The 19,291-nt window shown below is 42.4% G+C and overlaps 1 protein-coding gene across 1 annotated transcript in view; it reads right to left on the bottom strand.

Moving 5' to 3' along the window:
* The window catches only part of TBX19 (T-box transcription factor 19), a 38,641-nt gene extending 19,960 nt beyond the window's left edge, over positions 1 to 18,681 (bottom strand). The window contains exons 1-3 of the mRNA XM_060235160.1: positions 18,354 to 18,681; positions 5,465 to 5,729; positions 2,242 to 2,376 (exon numbers count right to left, since the gene is read on the bottom strand). Coding sequence (XP_060091143.1) covers positions 2,242 to 2,376; positions 5,465 to 5,729; positions 18,354 to 18,550 — 597 coding nt within the window. The 5' untranslated portion in view covers positions 18,551 to 18,681. The remainder of the gene's footprint in view (positions 1 to 2,241; positions 2,377 to 5,464; positions 5,730 to 18,353) is intronic.
* Between the last annotated feature and the right edge of the window lie 610 nt (positions 18,682 to 19,291).

The raw sequence follows: 19,291 nt of genomic DNA, 5'->3' as shown, positions 1-19,291 counted from the left end.
AGTCTTCATGCTTCAGAGCAACAACCAGGATTTTGTTACTTCATAATGAACAGTGACCAGTATTTGTTCCCCCTCGAGTCATTTGCAGTTACTGAACTAGGTACAGGATTCATCAAATACATTTTTGATAAAAATGGGATCCTAGGATATTAAGGATGTTTAAAGCATCAGAATGGCCCACAGTCTGTTCACTGGTTGCAAACAGGAAGCTAGTATTTAATAGGCTGTTCAGTCAGGCTTTGTTCACATGTTACAATGAATGCATGAACCCTGCCTATATCTGCATACATTAGGGTTCCCAAGTCCCCCACAGCTGCCGGCAGGGGACATTTAATGCAACCCCCACATTTATTCTGGTATTGGTCCCAAGTTTCATTTGTAAAATGAACCCATGTCAGCTCTTTCTTACAAACAGCTGTATGCTAGGACTGCCAAGTTCCCATGGAGGGTGGGGGATCCCACGGTTTGGTGGGCCCCAACCTGCCAAATTGCTAGAGCAAGTTTCCCCCCACGAAACCACAGAGTTTCCCCTTGAATTCCTAGCATCCCGGTGCGACATGCCCAGTGTGATACATCACTTCCAGATGCCCCACACACACCACACGACAATGGGGTCTATTCTTGATCTGGTTGGTCTCACCTATCAGCACTGTCACCTCTGCTATAAAATGGATTATCATCTGCCATCTCTATGAGATATCATGATGTGAGATTGCCAGGCTGGGCAATATGTGATGATATGGTAAACTTCTCTGAGTGCTGTTGAGTTGCCTGTTTTTAAAATGTTTTTATTGTATTTTATTGTTTTATCATATGTTTTACTTCGCCCTGAGCCCTACGGGGAATGGGCAGAATATAAATATACTAAAATAAATAAATAAATGGATTTTGGGGTGGCAGGGATCTCCTGGCAGCCTCCTTCCTGCCGGCGGGTTGGGCCCCACCAATCCCCCATGGGAACTTGGCAGTCTTAGCATACATCCGTTTGTAAGAAAGAGCTAACGTGGATTCATTTTACAAATGAAACGTGGGACCAATACCTGAATAAATGTGAGGGTTGCATTAAATGTTCAGATGTCCATGCACTGATGTTAACATGAGAATTACTCAAAACACATACAAATAACAATAATGTGTACACCATACATGGATTTCACATGTGTTTACTGTAACTTGTGAATAGAGCTTCCTCCTTGAGTAGTTCAAGTCTAACTAGATTACATTTCCCATATGCAAAATGTACAGTATAATGCAGTCAACATCATTTTATGTACACTTTTTTTTTTACAGTCTGGGCCCTAGTTTTCTCTCTCCCATACAGATCTGAGCTCACTTGGAATTGTCAGGTGGGACCAAAAGTTCTCCTGGGAATCTCCAGACTTCAAAGATCAGTTCCCCTTGGAGGAACAATGCAGTCTAGCGTGGCTATAGAAAGTGGGTGTTCTACAATTTCAATTCATCTTATGATATACCATAGACACAAAGAGAAATGACTGGTAGTCACTTGAAAGAACATTAAAGACTAGAGGCCGGATGAAGATTGAGAGACATGACTGCTCTTAGCTGATATCCTTCTAGGGTCATCAGATTGGATTTTTCTCCTGAGAAAAATCTGGACTGATCCTTAGGTTTGCAAACTTTGAGTTGGGAAATTCCTGAAATTTTGGAGGAGGAGCCTGGGGAGGGTGCCGTTTAGGTAGGGGAGGGGGTTCAGTGAGGACATGATGCCCTATTAAGGTTGCTAGCTCTGGGTTGGAAAACTCCTGGGAAGACAGAGGGGTAAAATTTGGGGAGGGGAGGGCTCTCATTTGGATATAATGCCATAGAGCCCACCCTCCAAAGCAGCCATTTTCTCCAGGGGAACTGGTTGATCACTGTAGACTAAAGATCAGTTATAATTCTAGGAGAACTCCAGCCCTCACCTAGATGTTGGTAACACTATGGAGTGTTCTTCTCCATTTCAGCAACTCTAATTGTGAACCCTTTTCTTTTCCCTGTTTATTTCTACACAATGTCACTCTCCATTCCTGTTCAGATCATGAATGGTCATTTTTTTTCTTCTAAAAATTATACTTTTGAGGGGGCAGAGGAACAATATTTCCTGGCATGGTGTTGTTAGAATGCCCTTTTTCATACATCCGGAAGGGAAGGCACACTTTATGTTTTAATGCCCTTTCTTTTTAAAATGTAGATAACCCCAAGGGCATTTAACTGTGTTTTTAAATAATTAAACCCACCTACCTCTTCATTTTGATAAGCAGTCACAGCTATGAACTGAGTTTCAGGAAAGGAACAATTCATTACCATCCTGTGTGGACCTCCGACACGGACAATGTGAACTTGAGGCTCATATTTATGTAAAGAATTCAGCATAATCTATAGAGAGGAAAAGGGAGAGCTGGATTAGCAAAAAACAATCCAACTGAAATTAGCTGATACATGGAGCCTGGGCTTATGTTTGCATACTCATGAGTAAGCCCCATTTATTTCTATAGGGCTTACCCCTAAGGAAAGGAAAGGTCCTCTGTGCAAGCACCAGTTGTTTCTGACTCTGGGGTGATGTTGCTTTCACGTTTTCACGGCAGACATTTTATGGGGTGGTTTGCCATTGCCTTCCCCAGTCTTTTACACTTTCCACCCAGCAAGCTGGGTACTCATGTTACCAGCCTCGGAAGGATGGAAGGCTGAGTCAACCTTGGACCGGCTACCTGAATCCAGCTTCCTCCAGAATCGAACTCAGGTCATGAGCAGAGAGTTCAGACCACAGTACTGCAGTACTGCTGCTTTACCACTCTGCACCATGGGGCTGCATTACCCCTAAGAAAGTGTCCTTAAAATTGCAGCAAAATTAAAAGCAATAAGATTTGTTCCATTGGTTTCAATCGGATTTATTAATAGGTTGGGGTCACTTCCAAATCATTAGACTAGTAGGTACAAAATGAGAGATCATATCTAAGACAAGTTTTAGCAGTGAAGCAGAAAGGAACACTCTGTGTATTTATTACATTGGTCTGCATGAAAACATTGTTAAATTACATCTCTTTAAAAACTAGAATATGTATCATTCCAAAAGGATTGAAAGGAATCTTCTTTTGAAATTAAGTTAGAAGGCAATGGTATTAAGCCAAAGTCAACAATTCTTGGAAAGATTTGCAGGTAACATATCAAAAGACTGTCCCGTGGTATCATCACTACACCTTTTTGAATATATTGGATGGCTGGTCAGACAATACACCACAAATCTTTTAATCCTGGTGTGTGTGAAGGAGGGGTGGTGGTGCGTGGAAAGCTTTTATTTGAAAAAAACTATACTGGGTAGAAGTGTTAACACTGCTCCCATCTCTGCACCATAGGACTAAACCAAACTGAACAGGGTTTTTTTTAATGTAAAAGAAAGATTTCAATGATCTCATTACAGAATACAGATTCCCCTAGGACTGCCAGAACTGCCTCAGCAAATTCCAGGAGTTTTTGAGAGCAGTGTTTGGGAAGGATGGAGTCTGGGGGCAATGTCACACCACTTCTGCTCTAGGAATTTCCCCTAATCTGTAGTAGACCACTGAGAAATGGGGAAACATCTAGGTAGGACATCACCATTGAGACATTTTCCAGTCTTTTAAAAAAATCTCATTCCTCAATTTCTTTAGGATGGTCAGTTGGGGTCGAGGGTGGGGGTTTACCTGCCACAAGCAGCAAATGGCAAGCCTATCAGGAAATATGAAGTTAGCTGTTAACTTCAGGTTTTTAAATGGCTAGTGTCACAGGAATGAAGTATTTCTAAGTCCAATTCTACCACAAGCAAAATTTCAAACTCTTCTGCTTGTATGACTACATCTTCTTCTGGATCTAACACAGGCATACTTGTTGGCGTATTCACTGGTATGCTCTGGATTTGTGAGGCTTAAGAATAGACAGCACACTGACTTATGCTAACTATTTACATTTATTTACAGTTTGTAGTTATTCTGGTATACACTGGACAAAGTGCTTCGCCAGACAACACATTTGAGAGCAGAGATACACTGCATAGACTCTTCCCAGCCATATACATATAGCTATATACAAGCACCAATCAGCACACAGTGCTGAGTCATCCTGCATAGGCACAAGTACTCTGGACAGAACCGGTATGCACCTGCTAAGGGAAGCTGTCAGGAACTGTCACAGATCATCAACTTTAGACTCCAACCTAAAGTCTAACTAGCAAGCATATGCTGACAATACCATGGAGTACAAATTGCTGTCCATCATTAATCATTTAAAGAATAGGGGGTACTGACTATCAGGTCAATGTATAGTCCATTCTCTACGCTTCTCCCAATGAGCAAGCGGACGCATTTGGAATATAGATCCAAGGCTGTGGCAAGGCGGGTGGGGGGGGGGGGGGGACTGTGGATCAGTGGAAGAACATCTGATTGGCATGTAGGAAGTTCAGTCTCCAGAATCTCCAGACAAAAGATCAGGTAGGATGTGATGTGAAAGACCCCTGCCTGAGATCCTGGACAACCGCCACCAGTCTGAGTAGACAATACTGACCTCATGGATCAAGGGTCTGATTCAGTATAAAGCAGTTTCCAGTGCTGTCTAGATTCCATTTCCAGCACACTCACTATTCCACTATGAGACTTTGAACCAGCAAGACAGAAATCTCGTTACCCTATGTTTCTTCTTCAGGGAGGCGATGTTCATTAAGATCTAACTTGAGGACAGATAATATATGAAATGACCACAGGCAAAACTAATTCAGATCAGAAAAATTAATTCTTTGCTTGCTAATGGGTTTGCCAATGGGTCTATCCCACTAGTGGAGTTTTGTATCAAACAAGCCAAAGATAATGCATGGCATTATCATCCAAGATCCATATGAAATAAACAAGCTATCCAACAAAGCCAACTTTCCTCTTTGCATTTTTAAGGGTCTCAGAGAGAATGCCACTTATTTTCTGGTATTGGTAGATGCTTTTTATTATTATTCCAAAGACCAAAGATGATTCAATAGAATATTGATAATTACCATGAAGCAGATGCAAGCATGGTAATTATTTCATTTAGGAGCAGCCTTTTATTCTAGTGCCTGACGACTGCCAACATTCCACTTACGTACCAAACGCCATGGGGGAGAAAACAAAACCTTAATACCCACAATCATTTCCCTCCTTCTCTGAAGTCCTGTGTAAAAACCCCAACACACAAGACAAGCTATGTGGGGGGGAAACTATCCCTGATGGTTAAACCACAGTGCACTCAGTCTCTCTTAACATCAAGGAGTCCATTAAAATCTGAAAGCTCCAATTAAGACCTGTTTATTCCTGTTTACATTTGGACTCCAAGGAATAATTGGCATCTGTGGGTGAAGAGGTCTCTAAGGGCCCTTGTAATTGCATAAATGCACCCTTGATATTTCTTGATTGGTAGAAGCCTATGACTGAAGCCAGCAGGCATATTCAGTGCACTGGCACCTTACCGGCCCATTCCCATTCAGTTTGTTGGTAAGTTTCACTTTGCTAAAAGATACAGGGGCTTTCATCCAGTGGGCTCCAAAGTTGGGAGAGTCTGGGTGGATGTAGACACAGCTGTGGCTCGATGGCTCTGGCTTCCCAGCCGGCACCCATTCTCCATTCACGTACTTCCAGCGGTGGGTGTCTGTTGGAGCAAAATCCAGCAGGAAAGAATACATGGCGTTGGGATCCAAGCCTGAAACGCTGATCTTTAAAACTGGGAACATCCGTCTGCAAGAGAAGTCCAATTGTGGGAAGCCATGAGGTTAAAACCAGAAAATAAGTTTTGCTATTTATTCAGTATCTTTCATGACATAAACCAAGGTACTTGTTGAAGGACAACATTCTTTCATCAAAACAGAGTAGAAGTTTTTGTTTCCTAACATAGTGGACCTCAAACATACACTTTGACTGGTTCCGTTTTGACCATTTAATCTGTAATTACCATAATTTGTTCAGTCTTTTTTTTTACAGATGATCCAAAAGATGTTGTGGTGCACTCCAATTTTTATGTCTTTTGTCTTTTCTTTTTTTCTTTTTGGTGGTCTTTTTTCATGCTGATTTGTGGCCATTTCCCCCCCCCCCCCTTAAAAGAAATTGCAGGACCAGACACTCTTGGTAGATAATATACTGTGAAGACATCAATTTAAATTTCACTTTGGGTTCCTCCCCGCCCCCCCCCCCCATTCCCCAAAAAAAACTTCTAGTTCTTCGTGCCAGTGCCTCAGTGTGCCTGTATGGATCTTTTACCTGGCTAGAGAGGGATGAGACTTTAATTCCTCCAGCTTCCTGCAGCAAATTTTATTGTTCATTATTTTTAATGAACATAATAATGCAGTTAACACTATTAGAGCATGAAAAATAAAAGCTCTAATAAGCAATTCTGGCAAAAGAGAAATGTAGTAATTAAAACTCTTCCATTTCACCCTCAGGGGGAGGAAATGATTAAGAATAGATTCAGATGTGCCAGAGCACCATAGGTGAACAGGAAGTAACTAATTAAGCACCCTGAAGAATCAGAAGCTGCTCGAAAATCTTCATTGCCTATGTTGTTTTAAAGCCGCTGAGCCTGTCTTACAATACACTTAAGGGGGAATTCCATCCCCCCATTTTCTCACCAGGCCTGGCATGGCTCCTGGATTCTGATGTGATACAGTTGCTGCCTGTCTTCCGCTATATAAATTGATGGTGCAGCCTCATTTGGAGTATTGTGTACAATTCTGGTCACCGCACCTCAAAAAAGATATTATGGAACTGGAAAAAGTCCAGAGAAGGGCAAATAGAATGATTAAAGGGTTGGAACACTTCCCCTATGAAGAAAGGTTAAAACACTTGGGGCTCTTTAGCTTGGAGAAACATCGACTGAGGGGTGACATGATAGAGGTTTACAAGTTTATGCATAGGATAGAGAAGGTAGAGAAATAAGTACTTTTCTCCCTTTCTCACAATACAAGAACTCGTGGGCATGCAATGAAATTGCTGAGCAGTCAGAATAAAACGGATAAAAGGAAGTACAGAATAAAATGGATAAAAGGAAGTACAGAATAAAACGGATAAAAGGAAGTACCCAAAGGGTGATTAACACATGGAATTCACTGCCACAGAAGGTGGCGGCTACAAGCATAGCCAGCTTCAAAAGGGGATTGGATAAACACATGGAGCAGAGGTCCATCAGTGGCTGTTAACTCTCTGTCTGGGGCAAGTGATGCTCTGTATTCTTGGTGCTTGGGAGGGGCAACAGTGTGAGGACATCTAGCATCTTGGCCCCACTGATGGACCTTCTGATGGCACTTGGGTTTTTTGGCCACTGTGTGACACTGTGTTGGACTGGATGGGCCATTGGCCTGATCCAACATGGCTTCTCTTATGTTCTTATGCTCCTGCAGCTCCCAGGCTGTGCTGTAGCTGCCATGGGGCTTGCCATGTTTCCTGGGCTTCACCTCAGGCCCAGCATGACTCCTGGGCTCTGCTGCCACCTCTGGGCATAGCATATCTCCTTGGCTTAGGGTTGCCAGGTCTTACCTGGCTCCGGGCAGGGGATCTCACACACAGCTCAATGACATCTCCCAGTGATAACCATAGAATTTTTCCAAAGTTCTAGAATTTCCCCCCACAATGTGCCCAGTGCAATAATGTCACTTCTGGACATGTCACTATATGCTGGTGCTCTTCAGGGGCAGGGATCCCCCCCTTGGCCAGTTCTGTGACTGCAAGTTGGAGGCCCCTAAATCAGGGGAAACCCTGCCCCCGGTGGAAGGCTGGGAACCCTATCTGGGCTGCACTGCACACTGTGCCAGAAGTAGGTGCACAAGCAGAGAATTTTATTGGGGGGGGGGAGTTAAACTCCCAAGGTGTTTTTTAAGATGTCAGATTTTTTTGCAAATCTAGTGGGTCCCCCAAGTTTGTAGAAACATCTGTTCGGGGTGAGCATGTCTTTGATTTGCAGATTTGGATGTCCGTAGACAGGGGTAGGGCTGCCAAAGACGTTTTGCTACCCAGCATGGGCAGCAATTATCCAATGTTCCCTCTAAGCTCCACAGGGTTGTAAGCAAAAAAATCTACCTTGTGAACAAAAAAAGCTAGTAGCATTAAAGTTGCAAGTGAGTCTACATTTGACGATCACATAAATTAGTTTTTAGAAAACTTCCATAACATTGTAAAAAACCTCAGAATTATTTTTTTTAAAACTCTATTCAAACTACATTTTAAGAAAAACTTAAACATCATAAAAGAAAACAGAATCAAGTCAAATTTCGTCCCTCCCTTTCCATTCTATTGGTAGACCTGGCCTTGTTCTATCACCCTGCACTGAGCCATAGAAAACATACCAACACTGGAGGGTGGGGGGAGAGGCAGGACTCTTGCAGTCTGCTTTGGGGCAGTTAGTGAAATATGACAAATTTACAGGTCAAGTATAACAAAGGTGGAACAATCACTGTCAGAATCCTGCCTAACCTAACAGGAAATTGCTTAAATGTTATCAACCTGCCTAAACTACTTATCTATTCAGATATTTATATCTAAGGCTGCTAAGCCACAATCTGAGCAGGGGTTCCCCTGCCCGGGAGGTTCTCAACCTGCTGGCCCACATTGAGCCAGTGGGGGGAACCTTCCCCACTGTCATCATCGCGATGATGTCACCCAGAAGTGACATCATCACGCCGGGATTGGTGCGCGGCAACTGCTCTAGGCGTTTTCAGGAAAACTCTATGGTTTTCCTGGATACTCTAGCCATTTGGGAGGAAAAATGGCTAGAGGATCCGGGAAAACCATACAGTTTTCCCAGAAATGCCTAGAGCAGCCGCAAGTGCTGTCGCCGGCGCGATGACGTCACTTCCAGGTGTGTTGCACACATGAAAGTCCCCCACCAGAAATAGGCTTCCCAAACCTCCCGCTCTGGCGGGAGACCCCTGGGTTCGCAGCCTCATCTCCCGCTCTTCAAAAATTGGGAAGCGGGGGGCGGGGGGGAGAACATACCTGTAGGCTTCATGTTATTATAGAGCTCCTGAGCCGTTTGTAAAATGTATCCCCCTTTAAGGCTGGGCAGGAAGCAGGAAGGGCTTGGGAGAACGGCCCCTCCCTTTCTTTTGCTTTCGTTTTCACAGCAAGAGTTCTCCGGAAGAAGATCTGGTAAGTATTTGTGTGTGAGAGAGAGGGAGGGGGCAGGGGATTCCCTGGTTTGGAGGCCTTCCCCCCTTTAGAAAGCATGGTGGGGAGGGAAATGTCTACTGGGCACTATTATTCCCTATGGAGAACGATTCCCATAGGGAATAATAGGGAATTCATCCGTGGGTATTGGGGGCTCTGGGGGGGGCTATTTTTTGAGGTAGAGGCACCAAATTTTTAGTATAGCATCTAGTGCCTCTCCCCAAAATACCCCCCAAGTTTCAAAACGATTGGATCAGAGGGTCCAATTCTATGAGCCGCAAAAGATGGTGCCCCTATCCTTCATTATTTCCTATGGAAGAAAGGCATTTTAAAAGGTGTGCTGTCCCTTTAAATGTGATGGCCAGAACTCCCTTGGAGTTCAATTATGCTTGTCACATCCTTGTTCTTGGCTCCACCCCCAATGTCTCCTGGCTCCACCCCCAAAGTCTCCTGGCTCCACCCCCAAAGTCCCCAGATTTTTCTTTAATTGGACTTGGCAACCCTAACCAGAAAGCAGAGGGTACTTGGCAACCCTATATCCCACTTTTACTGTGACTCAAAGCAGCTTACAAATCATACTGAAAAGCATAATAGCTTATGAGGACCATTATAGTCAATGGGCCCCATAGGCTAAAATGGAGAATTGATCTGAGGGTATCTGAGGCTCTGGGGGGCTATTTTTGAGGTAGAGGCACCAAATTTGCAACATAGCTACTGGTGACTCTCCTTTTAAAAAACCCAAGTTTCAAAAAGATTGGACCATAAGAACATAAGAGAAGCCATGTTGGATCAGGCCAATGGCCCATCCAGACCAACACTCTGTGTCACACAGTGGCCAATATGTGTGTGTGTGTGTGTGTGTCTATACACACACACACATATATACACACACACACACACACACACACATACTGTGGCTAATAACCACTGATGGACCTCTGCTCCATATTTTTATCCAATCCCTTTTTCTTTCTATTTTTTAAATTTCAATTTAATTGTAACAAAAAAATAAAAAATATGTTACAAACAAGAACTTAAATAAAGCTTATACAAAAGTTATCCCAAAGTTTGGTTTTACAAAAAAGGACAAGCACAGATCAATCAATTACAGAACAATAAAGTTCAACAGTTCTGGAGTCAATATTTCTTCTGCAGAGGCAATTGAGTTCACATATTCAAGATAAGGAAACCATTTTTCAATAAAGTTATTCTTATAGTTCGGTGTTTCCATGATTAAAAGCTGTGTGGACAATTTATCTTGCACTATAAGCTTCCTGACTTTCGCAAACCATTCATCCATAGTAGGAAGACTAGTTTTTTTCCAATTCTGAGCTACTAAAATTTTACCTGCCAGTATCAAGTAAACAATAAGCTCTTTGCATTGAGGAGTGGAAAAACTATCTGGCCAGAGATTTAAAAGTACTGATTCTGGCATTAAAGGTACCATACAACCAACTATTTCAGATATTTCCGCTATCGACCGGGCCCAATATTTTTGAATTTCAGGGCATAGCCACCAACAATGAAAAAAGTTACCCTCCTTAGCGCACCCTTTCCAACATTTTGCATTATTGTTGAGTTTACTTCGAAAATTTTTTAAAGAAGTCAAATACCAATGTGAAAGGAGTTTAAATTGTTGTGTATGAATATTTATAGCTCTGCTCTTTAAAAGGGGCGAGTTCCAAATCTGAATCCAGTCGTCTTCCAATCCCCTCTTAAAGCTGGTTATGCTTGTGGCCGCCACCACCTCCTGTGGCAGTAAACCATGGGGTCCAATTCTATGGGCCCCAGAAGGAGGTGCTCTCTCAATTGCACAGCAGAGCTACTAAGCCAAACCTCTCTTCCTTCTATTGGCTAAAGGCTTCTTCCCCCCTCATGCAGACCTGTAGCCACAGGGGGGCTGTAGGAGCACTGCCCCGACTTCCAGGTAGGGCCCCCTGACTTCCAGGGGGAGCACTGAGATATGGTCTGCTTTTTTCATTTTCTTTTTGCCATGGCTGAGCCGACAAAACATCATTCATGGCAGTCAGAGCCAGGAGAGCTGAGCAGGGCACAGGGCACTGCAACAGCCAAAGCAACAAGTGGAGAGGAGGGAGGCGCAGGAGAAGCCATGTGGAATGGCCTGGGAAGGGGGGATGGATGGAGCTGCTGGCTACAAAGTGGGGGAGAGGGATGTGGAAGGAAACCTCTCTACTTGCACGCAAGGTGCAGTTCACTCCAAAGTTTTGGGGTTATCTGCTTCGACTTGGCCATTTTCAGAGCCTCCAACTTTTGCCCCTATCCCAGAAAGCTTCTGAGAAGGGACAAGCCCTGCAGTGGATGTGAAAGGGTGCCCCCTGACTTTTTAAAAAGCCCCCCAACTTTTAAAATCCTGGCCACGGCCCTGTCCCCAGGGAAGGAAGCAAAGAGCCAGAGCTTCCTTTGCTCATTTCCCTGGATCCAGTGGGAGAGATACAAAGAAAGCACCTTTAAAACCAATGAGTGCTAATGATTTAAGTTTTTTTTTTTTTTTAAATTGTGTTTGTGTCCTTTATAAAGTTTATATCTCTGCTCAGGGCTTTTTTCATAGAAAATGTCCAGCAGGAACTCGTTTGCATATTAGGCCACACCCCCTGGATCCAAAAGAGCCGGAACTGTGTTCCTGTGTGTTCCTGCTCAAAAAAAAGCCCTGTCTCTGCTACCTAATCTTAAATAGGTACACACATGGCACGGCATGGCTCAGCCATGTGAATATGTTTATTTATGCCATTATGCCATTTTCCAAATATAATGTTCCCTGAACCTGAAGTTTGTTCTGCTGTATAAATCGTTCTTGTGGCATACAGGGTTTTTTGGGGGGACAAAGAATAAACTGATCGATTCATATTCATTTCCAAGACCTAAACTTAATAGTCCACTTGATCAACATTACTGATCACCTCTAATTTTTTTCTGGCAATTCCTCTAATCTCTGGAGTAATCTCTCATTTTTGGATGGTTCTGTAATTTTATTTCTTATGTAATCACGCCCAAGCATTTAGTAGACTCTTTTGAGGCAAACTTCTTTTAAGGAAACTGACAGCACTCTGCAGAGATGTATCAATAAATGTCCCAGTTTGTTCCAAGCCGAGCTAAACTATTATACATTTGCATTCAATTTTGTTTCAGATTATCTCAGTATTTTTAACTGTCTGCTTCAGACACTAACTTTAAGATGTTATTTAGTAATGTTACTAGCCATTCTGAATCAATTTTGAACTAATTCAGACATTTGATGCAGATTAATGTCATCAGGTCTTATGACTGCTGCATAAAATGGGTTCAATCGGTTGAGTCCACAAAATTTGATCCAATCAACTATTTTCCTATACTAGAGAAAATCATCTGACAAAAGAAGAGCTAGCATGAGGTGGATCCAATCCACTAATGTTCAGCTTCAGAAACTTACATTTCCCCTCAACACGCTGCTCAATATGAGCAAATACCACATCTTCCAGAATTCTCTTGGTTACATTTTGACCACTGAAAGGACAAAATAAGAATAGTAGTAGATGATGTGCCTGTTGTGGGAAAATGATTCTCTCTCTTCCCAACTGCATGACACATGGCCCTGTCTCCCCATCCTAACTCCAAACCAAAGGCTGCTTCTATGGGTGGAGGTAGTAGGCAATTTTTTTGTGATGATGTAGATTGTACAGAAGCATTAGGGTGGGGAAAACTCACCACAACTCTACTGTTTTGGGTAACATTCTGATGACAGGGGTAGAATTTGCTCCCATTCTGAATATCAGTTTTCAAATGTTATTTATGCATTGACCTAACCTGCATAGCAGGAAGAGAAGGCACTTTTTAATGACAGGTGCTTTTTGCACTTCTCTCACCAGCAAAGAACCGCCAACATAATGTGATTATATACATCTGTGACACTGCCATCATTGTGACAATTTTGGTAATCCCCTTGCTAGAAAGAATCTCAGAGTGCTAAAAAGATAAAGAATGGCCACTAAAATGGTCAAAGGTCTGAAGAATCTTGTAAAAGAAAATGCTAAACTATTTTCAGTTTCTTAACAAGAACATCCATTCTCAGCTCAGAAGTCACTGTATCACAGGGACTTCCAAACATGCTGTCTTTCAGAACAACAGCTAGGAGTTCTGACCCCACCCCCCATACACACACACACATACATAACACACTTCTTGCTACATCCATTTCTGTAGTAGAAGCTTCTAAGTGGGTTGAATTGGAATGCTAACTCAGTTTAGAGTCAGAGAATGTGGCAAGAAGTTTTAGCAGGGCGGTTTGCACAATTTGAATCCACCAGACCACAAGTGGATCATGTTGCGCACTCAGATTTAGAATATTTTTGCTTGCACACTTCTGAGAAAAGCAGTTTATTATGTCAAAGCCAATGCAAGAGACAGGAGAAATGGAGGGGACAAGGCTCTGTGTTTGCTGACGTTACTTCTTTGACAAAAGAATAAAACAGATATGTGACAGGGTAGTCATTCAGTCAGTCAGCTAGTCTCTTTCTCGTCTCCTTTTTAAAGCTCCTATCTAGCCAAGGCTGGCTGGATCTCATCAGATTTCAGAAGCTAAGCAGGGTCAGCCCTGGTCAGTATTTGGATGGGAAACCTCAAAGGAATACCAGGGCTGTGTCATAGAAGTAGGCAATGTTAACATCTCCTGCATTGACAACTCTATGGGGTCACCCATAAGTCAGCTGTGACTTGACGGGGGTAAATCTTACACTTTCATCCTACCCATTCCTCCAAGATGATGATGATGATATTGGATTTATATCCCACCCTCCACTCCAAATCTAAGAGAATCGGGAGGGACGGTGGCTCAGTGGTAGAGCATCTGGTAAGCAGAAGGTCCCAGGTTCAATCCCCGGCATCTCCAATTAAAAGGGTCCAGGCAAATAGGTGTGAAAAACCTTAGCTTGAGACCCTGGAGGGCCACTGCCAGTCTGAGTAGACAATACTGACTTTGATGGGCCAAGGGTCTGATTCAGTATAAGGCAGCTTCTTCTTCTTTTTTTTAACCTTTATAACCGTTTTATTTTTAAAACATACAACACACCACACAAATAATAAAACCAAACACACACTTATGTACAATATACACTGAAGCATAAGGATCATACTAACTTATATACATCATTTTCCATCTTTTATCTATTTCAAGGACTTGCATTTTTAAATCAAATTTGTTAACATTCCAACTCTTTCCATCTTTCATATCTTAACATTTAACTAAACATCTAAATCAACTTATGACCCTCATATAATGGTTTCCAAGTTGCTTTACATTCTTGTATATTGCCTTCCTTCAACTTAACAATTATGAAATCCATTTCAGCGGTCTCAAATAATTTTTGAAGAAATTCCTCTTTTGGGAATCTGCTGGTTTTTCCAATATCTAGTATATACCAATCTAGCTGCAGTTACAGCATGCAGTAAAAATCTGTTAATCAATTTGGGTAACGAATTTGGGCACATATTCCACAAGCAGAATTCAGGTGAAAGCTGAACATTTATTTTCAACGTTTTTTGGATCCAACTATTTACCTGTCCCCAGTATTTTCTAGCCTTCTCACATTGTATAGGGCAGCTTCATATGTTCATATGAGTCTGAGAGTGGCTCACAATCTCCTTTATCTTCCTCCCCCACAACAGACACTCTGTGAGGTGGGTGGGGCTGAGAGGGCTCTCACAGCAGCTATCCTTTCAAAGACAACCTCTGCCAGAGCTATGGCTGATGCAAGGCCATTCTAGCAGGTGCCAGTGGAGGAGTGGGGAATCAAACCCGGTTCTCCCAGGTAAGAGTCCACACACTTAACCACTACACCAAACTGGCTCTCCAAGATCTTCCCTCCTCTGCTTTGTTCTTACACTTTGAGGGTAAAGACTGACTTCCCAAAGTCACCTAATGAACTCCACAGCAACAAGAGAATTGAATTCAGGATTTCCCAAGGTCCCATCTATCCTAGGTTTACCAGAGGCTCATAGCTCTGATGCAACAGCAAGAAATATGTGGAAGCAAATGCCACCTCATCTGTGATGAAATCAAGATGTCTGGAAGAAAACTAGAACATTGTGGCAGCATGTAACACCACACAGCTGGAAGTTTCATCACACAGTGTGGTGCAATACCCTAGCTCCTCCCGCCAAGCTTTCAGGGTCATCATGGGCTTGCAGCTCTACCAGCTACAATACACTAGCTTCATAGCAGTCAAAATGTATGGAACCTGATCCAGTTGGTGCCAAAGAGCATGAACAGAGTCTTCTTGCACACTGTTTTCCTAATCTCACTCACTCTTTTCTTGTTGTTGCTATTTGTTCCATGGGGGAAAACATGGGGTTGCCAACTCTGGGTTGGGAAATTCCTGGAAATTTGGAGTTTGGAGCTGGGGGAAGGTGGAATTTGGGGAGAGACCTCAATGGAGTGTAATTCCCCCTGCAAAGCAGTCATTTTCTCCACAGGAACTATCTCTGTAGTTTGGAGATCAATTGTAATACTAGGATATCTTCAAGCTCCACCTGGAACTTGGCAATCATAAGAACATAAGAAGATCCCTGCTGGATCAGACCAATGGTCCATCTAGTCCAGCATCCAGTCATAGTATGGCATAGCATCCTGCCATAGCAGAGCATAGCATAGCAATGGCATGATGCCATTATTATATGGTAACCAGTAAGTTTTTCCCTGCAGGGCAAATAGGATTGCCAGCTCTGCCTTGAGAAATTCCTGGAGATTTTTAAAAAATTATTTTCAATTGCAGTTTGCCTTCCTCCCCTGGAGGATTTGGAGGCAGCATCTGGGGAGGGAACTCAGTGGGGATGTGATGCCATGGAGCCCACCTTCTAAAGCTGTCACTTTCTCCAGGGGAACTGATCACAAGAGCATAGAGCTCAATTATAATTCCAGGAGAACTCTGGGTGCTACCTGGAGGTTGGCAACCCTAGGGTAAACAGCTGTATTGGGAAGAGGCTAGAGAAATGGCCCAGGATGCAAAGGTGGAAAAGTGTTCCCTCTAAGCTCAGTTAGCATGAACTAACTCACAGATTTTTAGTTTCCAGCTCACACATTTTTATCATAGCTCAGGAAGGATGACCCCAGAGCACAATAATTTATGCAGTAGCTCACAACTTTAATGCCAGTAGTGCACCACTTTAATACCCGTAGCTCACAAAGTAGAATTTTTGCTGACAAGACTCTGCAGCTTAGAGGGAACATTGGTGAAAAACATCTCCTCTCTTGCCACAGCCTTGATCCAGAGCAGCTATTAAACTGGGTGTTGTGGGAAGCAGGAGATGCATTCAGAGACCTTTCAGTGTTACATCTGATTAGCCCCATATGCTGTAACAGTAAATCTGTGCTGGGCTATTCCACATCAGCCTCACATGATGGCTTTGTAAAAAAAAAGAAAGAAAGATGTCAGAGGAAAGGCCAGGCTACTGTCTAATTTTCCACATAGAGGAAAAGTCATTGTATACAGAACTATGCAGCCATTTGGGCCTCTGCGTGCAATCAGATATGGTATAGTTCATATGAGGACTAGGCCATGACCTCTTCTGACCCTTTCTTACCACCCTACTTGAGCTTCTTATTACCGAACCATTTATTCCTAACTAGTTAACAGTTTACAGATTCTCCTTGAGTTCAAAGAGAAATGTCAGGTTAATTCAGTTCAAATTTCCTCTGGAAATAAATTCTCAATTAGTTTTGAGATTTATTTCTTATTGAGCTCCCTAGATGTCTTCATTTTCTACAACAATAATACTTTACTTTACTTTATTCAATTTATACCTTTGCAAATGACCTTCAGACAATATTCTTGGTAGACCTCCATAAAACTTTCTGTGACTAAAGATTAAATTTAAAAAATCAAAGGGAGTTACTACATTTCTGAGTCTGTCAGAAACTCTACTGCTGATGTTTTGTTAACCCCATATAAAAATTTGCTGTCAAGTGACAGCTGTCATGGTGACCCCATGGGGTTTTCAAAGCAAGAGATGTTCAGAGCTGGTTTGCCATTCTTGCATCTGCATTGTGACTCTGGTTTTTTTGGTGATCTCCCATCTAAATAATAACCAGGGCTGATCCTGCTTACCTTCTGAGATCTGACAAGATTGGGCTAGTCTGTGCCATCCAGGACATTTTACAGATCTAGATACACATACAACAGTGGACAGTCCAGAGATAGACATGTCAGCATCTCTTTGCATACATGACATGGCAGAACACACTACCAATAGGAGCTTCTCATGATGTGTGCATGCAGTGAACAGGTCATGCTAGGTCAGGTTAACGATTTTTAATATAATTTGTGTTTTCACACCGGCATTGTGTTTTGCTGTTTATTCCAACGAAGTTGCCTTGTGAAACCTCTTGTGGTCTTAAAAGAACAATAAATACAATAAATAAATATAACATATGATCATTCACACCACACATGATGTCAATCATATTGAGCATGTGGTGGTTTCAGGGTAGGAAAGACATTATTTCGGAAGATGCCCAGTCAGAAGAAAGTCTTTCAAAAGTGTTCTATGTATCTAGTCAGCTTGTACACTCTTGCCATCAGATACTGCTTCAGAAAAAAGATAGTGCCATACTCAAGGTACCTTACTTTAATTGTATCTTTATCCAGTGGCCTCTACAAAGACATTTGCTTTCAGTAAAAGCCAGCATCATATAGTTGGTAAAGTGCTAGACTAGGATCTTGAAGACCCAGGTTCAAATCCCTACTCTGCCTTGGAAGATTGCTGGGTGCCCTTGGGCAGGTTGCTTTCTCCCAGTCCAACCTACCTCACAGCGTGAATGTTACAAAGATAGCATTTAAGAAACAAGAATAATGTTGTAAGTGACTTTATAAACCCATTGAGGAGAAAAGTCAAGTATGAATGTTTAATCTAATTAATTAGCATTCGTTAACTACGTATGTAGAAACTTGCATAGACACACCCTGTTAGCATTGAAAAGGACATTTTGCACAAATAAATAATTGGGCACAATCTATAGAGAAGATCTCCTAGGTAAGCCCCACTGATATGAGCAGGAGCTGCTCAAGAGTTCTCTTGTGCTTCTTGCATAGTTATTTATCTCAGTGGGTCTGTGCAGGAGAACATTATGGTGGATCAGCCTCATTGCCCATCCAGCTGCTGTTTCGGAAAGCAGATCTTTCTATCCCACACTTCCTCAAAGGAGAAGATAGTACTCACCTGCCATTCTTGGTGACAATCATCTCATTTGTCACTTCTTTGAACTTTTGCCATAGAGCTGTATCCTCCAAAACCACCTGGAGTTGTTTCTCAGTGGGGTCTCCTTTGTCTCTTCCTGCTTGCAGCTCATTCTCCACCACATTGAGCAGTCTGGAGATGGTGCAGTCACTATGCTTCTTGCAGCCCAAATCAGTCATGGGGACTTCAGTGTCAGAAACTTCTCAGATGACTTTAAAAAAAAAACAACCACCACCCCAGAGATCTAAACACCAACAAATTAATTAAGCACAGTGGAACAAATGGGTTCACCTCAGCCTTTTGCCATGGACTTGTTCTTCCCCCCCACTGCATCCCAACAGGAAGATGACACCTGTGTGTTAAGGTTTTAACATGCACACACAACCATTCCCTAATTACTGTCTGTCAGGTGGGAGGCAGCCTGATTGTGCAATTGGCTGCCAGAGAAGAAGAACCTTCCATTCAAATCAGTAAGCTTTTATCTTTTTGAGGAGGGCCTAATTATTCTGCTTAAGAATTATATTTTTCCATTAATGAAAATGGTTTAATGTCTCAACTGAAACAATGAATGGAAAGTGGGTCTATGGAGATGCAAATTCTTGCTGGAAAGGGGAGAGTAAACAGTATTCAAAAGCAATCTGTGGGGATGCGTTGGTCTCTCTGTTCCAAGTACAAATTTGCCAATTTGCCCTGTTTCTCAACAATAAAGATTATGATCATTCAACCATACATCTATGGACTTGAAACAGATGAACATGTTGTGCGTGTTTCCTATGTTTGAGCCTAACTACTTAGTTTTGCAGGATTAAGTGGGAAAATGGTGTAATTACTTTCCTCAAAGTACTGTAATACTTTCTGATCACTCTAGTGCTCAGAACTGAGCATCAATTCACACAGCAGTTCTATAAATTTAAAGGATA

This window comes from Heteronotia binoei, chromosome 3, assembly GCF_032191835.1.
Source record: "Heteronotia binoei isolate CCM8104 ecotype False Entrance Well chromosome 3, APGP_CSIRO_Hbin_v1, whole genome shotgun sequence".
Classification (NCBI taxonomy): domain Eukaryota; kingdom Metazoa; phylum Chordata; class Lepidosauria; order Squamata; family Gekkonidae; genus Heteronotia; species Heteronotia binoei.
This window is presented reverse-complemented; position numbering and strand designations above follow the sequence as displayed.